The 16424-nt window shown below is 39.2% G+C and overlaps 1 protein-coding gene across 3 annotated transcripts in view; it reads right to left on the reverse strand.

Moving 5' to 3' along the window:
- Window positions 1–16424, reverse strand: part of TAF1B (TATA-box binding protein associated factor, RNA polymerase I subunit B) — a 64334-nt gene that overhangs the window by 38331 nt on the left and 9579 nt on the right. For 2 of the 3 annotated variants that reach the window (XM_073216786.1, XM_073216788.1), the window contains one exon: window positions 16095–16190. In XM_073216786.1, the coding sequence (XP_073072887.1) occupies window positions 16095–16189 (95 nt within the window). In that variant the 5' untranslated portion in view covers window position 16190. Of the gene's footprint in view, window positions 1–12059; window positions 12214–16094; window positions 16191–16424 lie in introns of those variants that run through there. The other variant, XM_037026510.2, reaches the window with a different exon arrangement.

The raw sequence follows: 16424 nt of genomic DNA on the forward strand, positions 1-16424 counted from the left end.
GGGTGGTGAGAAGTTGTTGGAATCTGGACATTTTGGGTTTTTTTTGGTATCATTAATATACAATTACATGAGCAACACTGTGGTTCCTACATTCCCCCCATTATCAAGTCCCCACCACATACCCCATTATAGTCACTGTTCATCAGCATAGTAAGATGCTACAGAATCACTACTTGTCTTCTCTGTGCTATACTGCCTTCCCTAAGGCCCACACTACATTATGTGTGCTAATTGTAATGCGACTTTTTCCCCTTATCCCTCCCTTCCCAACCAACCTCCCCAGTTCCTTTCCCTTTGGTAACTGTTAGTCCATTCTTGGGTTCTGTGAGTCTGCTGCTGTTTTGTTGCTTCAGTTTTTGCTTTGTTCTTATACTCAACAGATGAGTGAAATCATTTGATACTTGTCTTTCTCCACCTGGCTTATTTCACTGAGCATAATACCCTCTAGCTCCATCCATGTTGTTGCAAATGGTAGGACTGTTTTCTTCTTATGGCTGAATAATATTCCATTGTGTATATGTACCACATCTTCTTTATCCATTCATCTACTGATTGTCACATAAGTTGCTTCCATTTCTTGGCTATTGTAAATAGTGCTGTGATAAATATAGGGGTACATATGTCTTTTTCAAACTGGGCTCCTGCATTCTTGGGGTAAATTCCTAGGACTGGAATTCCTGGGTCAAATGGTATTTCTATTTTGAGTTTTCTGAGGAACCTCCACACTGCTTTCCACAATGGTTGAACTAATTTACATTCCCACCAGCAGTGTAGGAGGGTTCCCCATTCTCCACATCCTTGCCAACATTTGTTGTTTGTCTTTTGGATGGTGGCCATCCTAACTGGTGTGAGGTGATATTTCATTGTGGTTTTAATCTGCATTTCTCTGATGATTAGTGATGTGGAGCATCTTTTCATGTGCCTGTTGGCCATCTGAATTTCTTCATTGGAGAAGTGTCTGTTCAGCTCCTCTGCCCATTTTTTAGTTAGATTATTTGCTTTTTGTTTCTTGAGGTGCACGAGCTCTTTGTATATTTTGGATGTCAAACCCTTATCGGATATGTTATTTATGAATATATTCTCCCATACTGTAGGATGCCTTGTTCTACTGATGTGTCCTTTACTGAACAGAAGCTTTTTAGTTTGACATAGTCCCACTTGTTCATTTTTGCTTTGGTTTCCCTTGCCTGGGGAGATATGTTCACGAAGAAGTTGCTCATGTTTATATTCACAGAGTTTTGCCTATGCTTTCTTCTAAGAGTTTTATGGTTTCATGACTTACATTCAGGTCTTTGATTCATTTTGAGTTAACTTTTGTGTATGGAGTTAGGCAGTAATCTAGTTTCATTCTCTTACATGTAGCTGTCCAGTTTTTCCAACACCAGTTGTTGAAGAGGCTGTCATTTTCGCCATTATATATCCATGGCTCCTTTATCGTATATTAATTGACCATATCTGCTTGGGATAATATCTGGACTCTCTATATTCTGTTCCACTGGTCTATGGATCTGTTCTTGTGCCACTTCCAAATTGTCTTGATTACTGTGGCTTAGTATGAGAGCTTGAGGTTGGGAAGCGAGATTCCCCCCTGCTTTATTCTTCCTTCTCAGGATTGCTTTGGCTATTTGGAGTTTTTTGTGGTTCAATATGAATTTTAGAACTATTTGTTCCAGTTTGCTGAAGAATGCTATCAGCATTTTGATAGGGATTGTATTGAATCTGTAGATTGCTTTAGGCAGGATGGCCATATTGACAATATTAATTCTTCCTACCCAAGAGCATGGGATGAATTTCCATTTATTAGTGTCCTCTTTAATTTCTCTTAAGAGTGTCTTGTAGTTTTCAGGGTATAGGTCTTCCACTTGCTTGGTTAGATTTATTCCTAGGTATTTTATTCTTTTTGATGCAATTGTGAATGGAATTGTTTTCCTGGTTTCTCTTTCTGCTAGTTCATCGTTAGGGAATAGGAATGCAAGAGATTTCTGTGTATTAATTTGTATCCTGCATCTTTGCTCAATTCAGATGTTAGTTCTAGGAGTTTTGGAGTGAATTCTTTAGGGTTTTTTATGTACAATATCATGTCATCTGCAAACAGTGACAGTTTGACTTCTTCCTTACCAATCTGGATGCCTTTTATTTCTTTGTGCTTTGTGATTGCCATGGCTAGGACCTCCAGTACAATGTTGAATAAAAGTGGGGAGAGTGGGCATTCTTGTCTTGTTTCCGATCTTAGGGGAAAAGTGATCAGCTTCTCACTGTTAAGTATGATGTTGGCTGTGGGTTTGTCATATATGGCCTTCATTATGTTGAGGTACTTGCCCTGTATACCCATTTTGTTGAGAGTTTTTATCATGAATGGATGTTGAATTTTGTCAAATGCTTTGTCAGCACCTATGGAGGTGATCATGTGGTTTTTGTCCTTCTTTTTGTTGATGTGGTGGATGATGTTGATGGATTTTTGAATGTTGTACCATCCTTGCATCCCTGGGATGAATCCCACTTGATCATGGTGTATGATCCCCTTGATATATTTTGGAATTCGATTTGCTAATATTTTGGTAAGTATTTTTGCATCTATGTTCTTCAGGGATATTGGTCTGTAGTTTTCTTTTTTTGTGTGGTGTCTTTGCCTGGTTTTGATATTAGAGTGATGTTGGCTTCATAGAATGAGTTTGGAAGTATTACCTCCTCTTCTATTTTTTTGGAAGACTTTAAGGAGAATAGGTATTATGTCTTCTCTAAATGTCTGATAAAATTCAGTGGTGAATCCATCTGGTCCAGAGGTTTTGTTCTTGGGTAGATTTTGATTACCGATTCCATTTCATTGCTGGTAATTGGTCTGTTCAGATTTTCTGTTTCTTCCTGGGTCAGTCTTGGAAGGTTGTATTTTTCTAGAAAGTTGTCCATTTCTTCTAGGTTACCCAGTTTGTTAGCATATGGATTTTCACAGTATTCTCTAATAATTCTTTGTATTTCTGTGGTGTCAGTTGTGATTTTTCCTTTCTCATTTGTGATTCTGTTTATGTGTACAGATTCTCTTTTTTTCTTAATAAGTCTGGCTAGGGGTTTATCTATTTTGTTTATTTTCTCAAAGAACCAGCTCTTGGTTTCATTAGTTTTTTCTATTGTTTTATTCTTCTCAATTTTATTTATTTATTCTCTGATTTTTATTATGCCCCTCCTTCTGCTGATTTTGGGACTCATTTGTTCTTCTTTTTCCAGTTTCAATAATTGTGAATATAGACTATTCATTTGGGATTTTTCTTCCTTCTTTAAACAGGCCTGGATCACTATATTCTTTACTCTTAGAACTACCTTCACTGCATCCCACAAAAATTGGAGAGTTGTGCTGTTGTTTTCATTTGTCTCCATATATTGCTTGATCTGTTTTAATTTGGTTATTGATCCATTGATTATTTAGTAGTATGTTGTTAAGCCTCCACGTGTTTGTGAGCCTTTTTGTTTTCTTCGTACAATTTATTTCTAGTTTTATACCTCTGTGATCTGAGAAGTTGGCTGGTACAATTTCAATTTTTTAAACTTCAACTTAGGCTCTTTTTGTGGCCTAGTATGTGGTCTATTCTGGAAAATGTTCCATGTGCACTTGAGAAGAATGTGTATCCTGCTGCTTTTGGGTGTAGAGTTCTATAGATGTCTATTAGGTCCATCTGTTCTAATGTGTTGTTCAGTGTCTCTGTGTCCTCACTTATTTTCTGTCTGGTTGATCTGTCTTTTGGAGTTAGTGTTGTATTGAAGTCTCCTAAAATGAATGAAAATCATTCTATTTCTTCCTTTAATTCTGTTGGTATTTGTTTCACATATGTAGGTGCTCCTATGTTGGGTGTATAGATATTTATGGTTATAACTTCTTGTTGGACTGACCCCTTTATCATTATGTAATGTCCTTTGTCTCTTGTTACTTTCTTTGTTTTGAAGTCTATTTTGTCTGATGCAAGTACTGCAACACCTGCTTTTTTTTTCCTATTGTTTGCGTGAAATATCTTTTCCATCCCTTCACTTCTAGTCTGCGTATGTCTTTGGGTTTGAAGTGAGTCTCTTGTAGGCAGCATATAGATGGGTCTTGTTTTTTATCCATTCTATTACTCTGTGTCTTTTGATTGGTGCATTCAGTCCATTTACATTTAGGATGATTATACATAGATATGTACTTATTGCCATTGCAGGCTTTAGTTTCGTGGTTACCAAAGGTTCAAGGGCAGCTTCTTTACTATCTAACCGTCAACTTAACTCACTTATTATGCTATTATAAAGACAGTCTGATGATTCTTTTTTCTCTCCCTTCTTTTTCTTCCTCCTCCATTCTTTATATGCTAGGTGTTTTATTCTGTACTCTTTGTTTCCATTGACTGATTTTGTGGATAGCTGATTTTAATTTGATTTAGTAAGTATTTGGCTGGTCTACTTTGCTGTGGTTTTATTTTGTCTGGTGACAACTATTAACCTTAGATATACTTTCATCTAGAGCAGTTCCTTTAAAGTACACAGTAAAGATGGTTTGTGGGAGGTAAATTCCCTCAACTTTTGCTTATCTGGGAATTCTTTAATCCCTCCCTCAAAATTTTTTTTTTGCTATCATTAATCTACAATTACATGAAGAACACTATGTTTACCAGGCTCTCCCCCTCACCAAGTCCCCCCCCCACACCTCACTACAGTCACTCCATCAGCGTAGCAAGATGCTGTATAATCACCACCTGTCTTCTCTGTTGTACAGCCCTCCCTGTACCCCCCCACAACACTATACATGCTAATTGTAATGCCCCCTTTCTTTTTCCCCACCCTTATCCCTCCCTTCCCACCCATCATCCCCAGTTCCTTTCCCTTTGGTAACTGTTAGTCCATTCTTGGGTTCTGTGAGTCTGCTGCTGTTTTGTTCCTTCAGTTTTTCTTTGTTCTTATACTCCACATATGAGTGAAATCATTTGGTACTTGTCTTTCTCTGCCTGGCTTACTTCACTGAGCATAATACCCTCTAGCTCCGTCCATGTTGTTGCAAATGGTAGGATTTGTTTTCTTCCTATGGCTGAATAATATTCCATTCTGTATATGTTCCACATCTTCTTTATCCATTCATCTACTGATGGACACTTAGGTTGCTTCCATTTCTTGGCTATTGTAAATAGTGCTGCAATAAACATAGAAAAAAACATCTGTCTTTTTCAAACTCCCTCCTTCAAATTTAAATGATAATCTTGCTGGATACAGTATTCTTGGTTCAAGGCCCTTCGGTTTCATTGCATTGAATATATCATGCCATTCCCTTCTGGCCTGTAAGGTTTCTGCTGAGAAGTCTGATGTTAGCCTGATGGGTTTTCCTTTGTAGGTGATCTTTTTTCTCTCTCCGGATGGTTTTAATACTCTGTCCTTGTCTTTGATCTTTGCCATTTTAATTATAATATGTCTTGGTGTTGTCCTCATTGGGTCCCTTGTGTTGGGAGATCTGTGGACTTCCATGGTCTGAGAGACTATTTCCTTCCCCAGATTAGGGAAGTTTTCAGCAATTGTTTCTTCAAAGGCACTTTCTATCCCTTTTTCTCTCTCTTCTTCTTCTGGTACCCCTGTAATATGAATATTGTTCCATTTCCATTGGTCACACAGTTCTCTTAATATTTTCATTCCTAGAGATCCTTTTATCTCTCTCTGCCTCAGGTTCTCTGTCTTCTTGTTCTCTGATTCCTATTCCATTAAGAGTCTCTTCCACCTCATCCAGTCTGCTCTTAAATCCTTCCATTTTTTGCTTCATTTTTATTATTTCCCTCCTGAATTCATCCCCTTAGCTCTTGAATATTTCTCTGTAGCTCCATCAGCATGCTTATGACTTTTATTTTGAATTCTTTTTCAGGAAGATTAATGATTTCAGTCTCACCAAGCCTTCTCTCTGGTGTTTGAGGGATTTTGGATTGAACAAGGTTCTTCTGCCTTTTCACGGCGATGGGAGTGGTCGCCGGTGAGTGGCTCATGTGTCAGCTGGGAGAACAAAGTCCCTTCCTGCTTGCCAGTTGCCTTGCCTCTCTCCACTGTCTGTGCTGATTAACTGCACACAGGGAGCAGCCTCTGGGTTAATCCCCTAAACTGCCATGGGCAGGCAGCCTTTGAGATGGCCTGGAGTAATGGCGGGGATCACAGGCCAGCAGTGCATGTTCTACTGCAAGAGCAAAGCCCTTTGTGCCTCCCAGTCTCTGCGCCCTTCCCCTCTGTCTGCGCTGGTCAACCGTGAGCAGGGAATAGACTCTGGGTTAATCCCCTAAAACGCCATGGGTGGGGTGGCCCTCGTGATGGCCTAGGGCACTGGCAGGGGTCGCAGGCAAGCAGCATGTGTTCTGCTGTGAGGACAAAGCCCCTTTGTGCCTCCCTGACTCTGCGCCAGTCTCTGCTTTCTGTGCTGGTCAACCATGTGCAGGGAGCAGCGTCTGGGTCTGGGCCAGTTAGCCACATGCAGGGAAAAGCCTCTGTGTTAAGCTGTGTGGTTGCTGTAGGCAGGGCTGCTCCCCAGCTGTTCTGCAGCAATGGCGGGTCAGCCAGTTTGCTTGAAGTGCTGGTGGGGCAGGGGAATGGCAGGCTGCTTATTATTGTGAGGGGGTTCGGAGCTGGGCTGCCACCCAGGGGGTCAGGTCACCTGACATTCCTCAAAGTTCCCAGCCTGCTGGCCTGAGTGTGCCAGGATGATTTTGTCCACCTGTTAAACCCTTGTCCCCTTTTAAGGGGCCTGCTTTTCTTTTGTCCCAGGGCAGCTGGCTGTGGGAACGTGTTCGCAGTCTTAATTTCGGATTTTGCTTTTCTGCTCCTCTAATATCCAGTGCACCATGCAGTGTGTGTCTGTGCTCCCAGGGCAGTTTACTAGGGCTGGTTATTTAGCAGTCCTGTGCTTCCACTCCCTCCCCAATCTGATTCTTTTCTTCCAGCCAGTGAGCTGGGGTGGGGGGAGTGCTCAGGTCCTGCTGGGTCACGGCTTTGTATCTTACCCTTTTCTGTGAGATGTTGGGTTCTTGCAGATGTAGCCTGGCTGTTGTGCTGTGTCTTCTGGTGACTCTTTTAGGATAATTGTATTTGCTGTATTTAAAAATATATATGGTTTTGGGAGATTTCTGCCACACTATTCACGCTGCCATCTTGAGAATCTCCTCTGGACATATTTTGAAGGCAGAGTCAAAAGGATTTGCTGATAGATTGGATGTGAGCCATGACAGAAAAAGAGGACCCAAGTATGATTCTAAGGTTTTTGGCCTGAACAAGAATGGAGATGCCATTTAGTGAGACAGGAAGAGGGCAAAAGAGCAGGTTTGATGGAAGAAATCAAGATATCAGCATTGTACATGTTGAATATAAGATCTTATTAAATACACAAATGGAAATGTTGAGGAGGCAACTGAATATAAAAATCTATACTTCAGGAGAGGCTGGGCTAGAGAGAGGAATTTGAGAGTCATCAAGATACAGAGGAGACAGAATATAAATTCCAGGACTAGGAATGACTCTGAATGACTGAGAGACTTCAAGGTTTCTTGGACAAAAACTGTCCAAATTATTCCTCAAAATCTCTTTTTCCAAATTCTGTGAATCCCTTCTTCACAGCATTTATCAATAATTGAACTTTTCTTTTTTATGTGTGTGTTTACTGTCCAGCTACTCCTGCTGTAATCTAAGGACCTTGAAGCCTTGCCTGCTGCTGTGCCTCTTGTGCCTGGGACAGGTCCTAGCAATGAGCAGGAAGCCAATGAATATTTGGGGACAAATGGTCTAGCAGTTCTACTTCTAAGATTTTCACCATAGCGAAACAATTTTAAGAACATGCAAAGATTGAGGGTCAAGGCATGTTGTGGTAGCACTGTTTATAATATCAAAAAAAATTGAAGGCAACCTAAGTGACAGGAATAGAAATTAAATAACTCCCTGCAATAGAACACTACCTAACAAGTTATACAAAGCTTTACATCAGTGATTCTCAAAGCATAGTCCTTAGACAAGCTGAAATTGATAAAATGTCTAAGAATTGAGAGATTTTTCAGAACTGGGAGAAGTCAGGAGATTATATTAGTGATAAATTATAGATTAGTGGTAACTAAATAGAAACCTAAACACCGTAAGACAACAGTCAACTCTTGAAAAGACCACAGGATATATAGAAAGTGTAATCATAGTAAGTTCTATGGCTAGTTTTGAATAGCATGTATACATTTATAATAACTTAAGCAATAATATTGATCTAAGAAAAAATTATAATTATATTGGGAAAATAGAGAATAAGAAATGCATGACTGTGTGCTGGAGGCTATGTGGGAAGGAGGGGCAATGAGGAATATGCCAAAGAGCTAAGATTTTATCTTCCATAGTGGGAATTTAATACCTAATGTCCCAAACCAGAAATGAAGATGTAGTACTAGAAGTACATGATACAGCAAGATGGAGGTTGCAAGAGCTAAAAATGGGTGCCTCTGGGGAAAAGGACACCTATGGGGGACAGTAGACTACAATTTTTTTTTTTTTTTGAGAGGGCATCTCTCATATTTATTGATCAAATGGTTGTTAACAACAATAAAATTCAGTATAGGGGGGTCAACGCTCAATGTACAATCATTAATCCATCTCAAGCCTAATTCTCGTCAGTCTCCAATCTTCTGAAGCATAACGAACAAGTTCTTACATGGTGAACGAATTCTTACGTAGTGAATAAATTCTTACATGGTGAACAGTGCAACGGCAGTCATCACAGAAACTTTCGGTTTTGATCATGCATTATGACCTATAAACAATCAGGTCAAATATGAATATTCGTTTGATTTTTGTACTTGATTTATATGTTGATCCCACATTTCTCCTATTATTATTATTATTTTTATTTTTAATAAAATGCTGAAGTGGTAGGTAGATGCAAGATAAAGGTAGAAAACATAGTTTAGTGCTGTAAGAGGGCAAATGTAGATGATCAGATGATCAGGTGTGTGCCTATGGACTAAGTATTAATCCAGGCTAGACAAGGGCAGCAAGACATCCACGGATGCAGAAGATTTCTCTCAAAACAGGGGGGGTGAGGTTCTGAGCCTCACCTCTGTTGATCCCCAAATTCTCACCTGATGGCCCCCCTGCGACTGTGCCTGTCTTAGGTTGTTCCTCCCTTGAGGAATCTTACCCGTCTCTGGCTAACCAGTCATCTTCCGGGGCCATACAGGGAAATGTAAAGTTGGTAAGTGAGAGAGAAGCCATATTGTTTGCAAAGGTTAGCTTTTTACTTCTTTGCAGATTTATGCACTGTGGCTTCTATGCCCAGCACTTGTCTCGAGGTATCTTTACCACCTGGAGGAATTATGATACTTGGTAAATTCGATATGAGGCACGAATTCTATTTAAGGGTTGTAATTAGGAAGGAAGAAGAAAAGCTATAGATGTAGCATATGAAGGAAACATGGGAGGATTGATTATTTCTTTGACATATCTTCTTGTAGAGTACCTTAAGTATGTATAGGTTTTAAACTACTAACTAATTTGCACACACATATTAACATAATAGGAATACGGTGACATAAACAAAGCAAATCTATAATTACCATCCATCTCCAGTGAAGCCAAGAAAACCATTTAGGCACCCTAGGCATTTGTGAAAATTTATCTATGATATGATGGATATTGTCCAACTGTACTTGAACCATCAGACAAATTAAAGCAGCCCATTTCTGGGATCTGTTCACATCCCATATGTTCTTTTAACCATAGATAGTCTATAGTCATGAGATTTTGGAGTGCTACAACTTGCACCCCTCCCAACTCCTGGTTGAGTTCCAACAGTACAGATCCGGTCAAATTCGCTGTCTCACTGTATGCACATGCTAGCCTAGACATCTCCCTCCTCATTCCTATGGCAAGTCCAGGAGACGGTGGGCTGGATGCAGCCACAACCGCAGCATCTAGACTACAATTTTTAAGACTTAATTTAAAAAATTTTTATAACAACTCTTATAAATCTATTTGAATCAGATACATGTAGAATTTTTACTAAAAAATGTAAAGAATGAAGAAATAACTCACATTTTTGCAAAAACAAAATGATAAACTCCCTTTCTTGCTTATATACATGAATACAATGGTTGGTGACTTTATTTTCTTGTGACTATCTGTATTTTATAATTTTGTAAAGGGAGTTGTAATAATAGTTATTTTTAATGTAAAAATGGAAATAAAGCTCTAAGGATCATCATTTATAAAAAACAAACACACAAACAAACATAGGTGTACCTTAACATAGGTAAACAATCATAATGTTTTAAGAAGGTGAAGATGGTTTAAGAGTCACAGTCCTCTGGGACTATCTGAATTCAGGCTTGCCTAAAAGCATGGAAAAGGAAGCTCTGAGATTCCCTGCTGCTCAATTAGTCTATGATTCTAACTTCTTTACATTTTTTGGACACAAAAAGTAACTTATCTGATATCTGTGTTACTGTGCAGTCCAGCAAGAATTGCAGATATGCTGATAAAAGGCATTTTCAATCTTGGGAGGGGCAAGCGGTTTACAAAGAAGCAGTGCATACAAAAAAGTTTCGTTGAAAATGTTACATAACCACACTTAACCCAGATTTCAACAATCCCTAACACCAGAGGGTTTGGACATTCAAAGAATTCTGTCAGCACACATCAAGATTCTAGTAATCTGTAATAAAAGCCTGGTCTGTTCTTTGAGGTCTCTTTTCCATCATGGTTTTTTTTAAATGTAGTGTGGAAACAACTAAAATCATGAATAAATGCTTTAGGAGAAGGTCTATACCTGTAACCTTTAATATACTCCTTCTCCATTTTAAATTATGGAGTTAAGCCAGAAAGTAAGACCTACAAATACAAATACACATAATACAGGTATATTTTATTCAGCTTGCTTTAGCCTCTGTTTAGAAATTGGGCACATCATCTTTGGCCCTTGTCTATTTTACCATATGGATAAGGTCTATCACTTCTCCGCTACAAACTTTTCTTTGAAAATTCTAAGCCACACATATATGATCTTTACTGAGCTAGCCTCTTTCTTTCTGGATCCACTTACAGTCTAGCTCCCTTTTGAAATCATACAAAAATACTCATGTGGAGACAATGTACCTTTTTAAAAAGTGCACTAAGACTTCATTAAATGTACCTTTCTTCTAGCCATATGATTCATTCAGCAAGTCATACTTCCTTGCTAGGCCAAATTTCTTTTCTTGGAGTATGAAGAGACTGGACTAAATTATTTATTTATTTATTTATTTATTTTCAGTACAACATTTTTATTCAAAATTTTCCCTAAAACAAGATATTTTTTTTGAAAGTTATATCAAGCAGCATTACTATAAGTTTATTTTTTACTTTTTATTTTTGAGAGGGCATCTCTCATATTTATTGATCATATGGTTGTTAACAATAAAATTCTGCATAGGGGACTCAATGCACAATCATTAATCAACCCCAAGCCTAATTCTGAAGTCTCCAATCTTCTGAAGCATAACGAACAAGTTCTTACATGGTGAACAAGTTCTTACAGAGTGAATAAGTTCTTACATGGTGAACAGTACAAGGGCAGTCATCACAGAAACTTTCGGTTTTGATCACACATCATGAACTATAAATAATCAGATCAATTATGATTATTCGTTTGATTTTTATACTTGATTTATATGTGAATCCCACATTTCTCCCTTATTATTATTATTATTATTTTTAATAAAATGCTGAAGTGGTAGGTAGATGCAAGATAAAGGTAGAAAACATAGTTTAGTGCTGTAAGAGGGCAAATGTAGATGATCAGGTGTGTGCCTGTAGACTATGTGTTAATCCAAGCTAGACAAGGGCAACAAAACATCCACGGATGCAGAAGATTTCTCTCAAAACAGGGGGGGTGAGGTTCTAAGCCTCCCCTCTGCTGATCCCCAAATTCTCACCTGATGGTCCCCCTGCGACTGTGCCTGTCTTAGGTTGTTCCTCCCTTGAGGAATCTTGCCCGTCTCTGGCTAACCTGGACTAAATTATTTTTAAGATGCATTACCTGCTTTAAAATTCTAGTAGTTTGATTCTTATTTTACCTGATTGTGATGCTTTACTGAAGAGGAAAGACTTCTGAGTGTGGATATCAGACTGAGACTCTGCCCCACTTTCAACTAAAGGAGGATAGCTGAAGTCACTTAACAGCTGAGGCTCACTCTCCCAATCTGATTGACTTAGATTATCTTCTGATACCTATTTGCAAAATAATATAAATAAAATTATTACATAGGAATCTTAAATGTAATTATTTCCAGAACTTAATTCCTGAGCAGCACCATGAAATAAACCATTCTAGAGAACTGTAATTTGTCTGCCAAATCCCTACTATTGAAAGATCTTAATTTCTGCAACATGCTCCCTGGCAGCTCCCAGGTAATGCTCCTTGGAGAAGGGCTACAGACAAGGGTAAGTGAGGAAATAGGCAGCCAGCAGACAACTCAGGCTCCCTTCTCCCTGTAACTTCTCTCTCTTGTAGCTCTAGTATCTGCACCAATAAAAAACATCATGTATCAATAATGACTTCCTGTACACCCCCAGGTTCTATTTACTGAGCCTACCTGGGGAATTTCTGCTCTGTACCTTTGCAAATTCCATTTTTCCTGCCCTGACTATCCCCCTTCTCTCCAACTCATTACTTACACAATCACACAGTCTTTCCAACCTATTCTTTTTCATTGATTCCTCATTTTCTTGCACTCTGTGGCACTTACTAATTACAACACTTAATTGATTAGGACATATTATCTCATACCATTGTTTTTCACACATGTATTGTTGAAATGGTGGTCAGAGTGTCCCTAAGGAAGGTCAGTTGACTAGCTGGCTAGAGGCCTCATTAGCTGATATTATCTTGAGGGAATTGATCAGTCAAAAAGCCATGCTCTCAGCCATATGCAAGCCAGGAAACTTGATCTTATTAAGAGGTAAGACTCATGTTAAGGAAACCCATAAGGGAATGAAGCAAAACCAAGCAAAACCAGGGACGAGATGCTTGTGTCCTTTGTCATGCATATCCCCTTTCTACCGGCAAACACGCAAGAGGCAAGGCACACCAGGAAAGCAGCAGGTAAGCATGGACTCAGTGAGAAAATCAAGCAATCAGAAGAAAGCTGCCACAGGTTTGCACAGGCAACCGTCTGCCAGCAACTTGACCACACTCCACCCTCTGTCTGATTCAGGTGGATTATCCAAGCTCCCATCTAAAGCCAGTTTCTCCCTTTGTGCACTCAATCCTACCCCTCTTGCTACTCAAAGATTACCACTCACTTTTACTCTCTCCACCAAGAATCTCTTCTCTCTCCTGCATCATTCCTATCAGTACACAAATATGCTACTATTTATCTCACTTTAAAAAATGTCCTTGACTCCAGTTGTGATGCAAATTCGTTGTACTTCTTTGCAGCAAAATACCTTGAAAGTCACCAGACTTGCCGTCGTCCATCTCTCTCTTCCCAGTCTACCGCATCCCAGTGACATTTCAATCGTACTGCTGTGCTCACCAACTGTAAGCCCCCTTTCTTCCTGACCAGACAGCAACATTTCTCACTGTCCAGCACTTCCCTCTTTCTGAAACACCTGGTTCCTTGGTTTCCAGAATTCCCCCCTCATTCTCTTGGCTTCTGCCTCCTCCATCAGTTGTTCCCTAGACTTCCTTGCCAGCTCCTCTTCACTCCCAGATGTCTTGGCCCCAGAGTGGCCCAGGGCTCAATTCTTGGTCCTCTTCCTTGTCTTCACTCCTCAGTGATGTCATCTGGTTTTGTACTTTTAAATACTGTCTACTGTATTGTTTTCAATTCTAAACTGCACCCCCTCTGCCCCATATTTTAATTAATATCCTTGAAATCAGGATCTATCTTACAATAAATGGCAGGTCACAATTTAATTTCCAGCCTTCCTTTCTTTCTTGGGGGTATTTAAAATAATGGCACATCTTACAAACAATAAATTTGATGATTATAGTGTAAACTGGTAGCTTCCAAATTTGTATCTCCAGCCCAGATCTCCCTCCTGTCTTGAAGACTTGCACATCTAACTAGGTATTCAACACTTCCTCTTGGATACCTAATGGCTACCTCAACTCAACATGTCCAAAGGTGAGCTACTGATCTTCTTGCTCCACTTGCTTTTTCAGTTGATGCCAACTCCTTCCTTCTAGCTGCTCAGGCCAATAACCTGAAGAGCCATCCCGGTGCTCCTATTTCTCTCATACCCCGTGTCCAATCCACCAGCAAATTCTGTTGGTTCTATCCAAAGTTTACTTAGAATTCTATCACTGTCACTTCCACTGCTACCACCTGGTCCCCGCCACCATCATTTCTCATCTGGAGCAGAGCTGATCTCAAACTTTAGGATGTACAGGAGCACCCAGAACTGGTAAAATGCAGATTCTGATTCAACAGGACTAAGTGAGGCCTGAAATTCCTCATTTTCCCCTATGTATACTCACAGCTTACTCTCTCACTTCCTAAAGGTCCCTCGTCAGGGAGGTCTTCCCTGACCATTCCACATCAAATAACACCCTTCCCTGTCACCCCATTTTTCTATCTCCCTTACCCTGATTTATATACCTGTTGGCTTTTTATGGAAGTTTGAATTTTGTAATTTATTTCACCCAGCTCACACAAGTCAAGAGCAATTTAGACAGGATTCAGACACAAGCCTCTTACTACTCTTAGAACAGTCATACCCAAAGCACGGAGAAAGTATTTACTGAATATTTGAGAAGACTGAGCTTCTAATGTAAAAGTACTTGTTTTTTTCTTTCAAAATAGAATATAGTTGTACTCTTTTGATACAAATTATATTACCAATTTATGTATCAGGTTAAAATTTTGCTTATTTCTTATATACTCGCCATGACGATTTCAGTGTGTTGCTAGTATCACTTTAGACAGGTGTTCACTCAAGTCAGCAACCTATTTTTAGTATCTTAAGTTAACCTAAAAATATTAAAATGTCAGAGAGAATCCCATGTTCTAATTCAAACTTTCAATGTGCTTGGTGGAGCCCCGTGCAAAAATATAACAAACACCTCTACTATGTAATTTTAAAGATCAGGTTCTTAATGGTTTGGATAGTTCTGTATTCCTTTTCTTTTTCTTCCCAAGCATCCCCCTGGAACTAGAGAGCATCTTTTGCTTTTCTTGAGAAACACCTGCCTCCTGAATCAGGATAGGGTAATGTTCCATGACTCTATGGTTATAAACTATTATCTTTTCCAGGAAATTCAAGTTATTTCTCTTGAGTTTATTTAAATGCACTACCTCTATTTAAAAAGGACATTTCTTAAACTAATTCTTTAGTTTATTTCCCCTTACATCACTGTACCTTGTATGATTTGACGACTCTTAGGACCTATTCCTTTCATCCCAGACCTAGTCCTTTCTCAGTCAGAGTCACTCAGCTCTGCATATGGGACCTATGAGACCACAGCCAAATAAGGAAATCCTGGGCCAAGTTTCCAAGCTCCTTACAAATGTGTGTCAATTAGATTCACACGCTCTTCTTAGCACCATGTATCGAACACTCACAGCTTTTTGAACTTGCCTTTCCCAGCATTGGGATCCTCCCTTACCCTAAGTCCCCAAATAAAACGTTCCATTTATAAAATGGCACATTTATCAAGCAGTTAGAAGTAAGCTGCTAAAAATATAGCTGCTCTGGGCAGTTAGAGACAGGGAAGTTGAGTCACTCAGACATTTTACTTCACATAAAAGTTTCTGAGAAGAGATGACAAGTAAGCTGAATCTTGAAATGCCAGGTAAAGTAAGTAGGCATTCCAAGTAAAAGGAATGACATATGAAAAAAAAATTTTTTTCAATAGTACAATTATAGAAATTCCTTAAGCTTCTACTTAGAACTTAACTACAAGCTTCTTTATGTTTCAGCTAGTGAAATAAGTCAAATTAATTCCAATTGCCTAGATCAGTAACCCTGTCCCTCTAGACTGCAATAGAAACCTCATCACTGAAAATCCTCTGACAAGCAGCTTAAACCCAGATGAGGATGAACCCTTCACCTCTACCTCTCACTAGAAATGTCTTTTCATCCTACTTTGCAGACTCGTGACTTACTGTAGCTTTTCTTCTACTGGTATACACTGGATCTTTACAGTAGGCCTGCTTGCTCTTCTGAAGGTAGCGCTTCCAGAAATTATGTAAAACTTCATCCTAAGGTAGGAGGGAAACAGGTGGAATTCGAGTCATGACAAATACACTGGAAGCCCTATACCATAGCATCTCCTGTACTTTATACAATGCCCTCCATCTCCATCTGATGTATGCTTACGTTTATGACCTACTTTTCCTTCAAAAGAATTAAAAACCAGGTATTTTGGAAACACTGAGTAAATTCTTTATAATCTTAGATTTCAGAGAAGGAAGGGACTAGCTCCCCAAAGGCCA

This window comes from Manis javanica, chromosome 1 (genome assembly GCF_040802235.1).
Source record: "Manis javanica isolate MJ-LG chromosome 1, MJ_LKY, whole genome shotgun sequence".
Taxonomy (NCBI): Eukaryota; Metazoa; Chordata; class Mammalia; order Pholidota; family Manidae; genus Manis; species Manis javanica.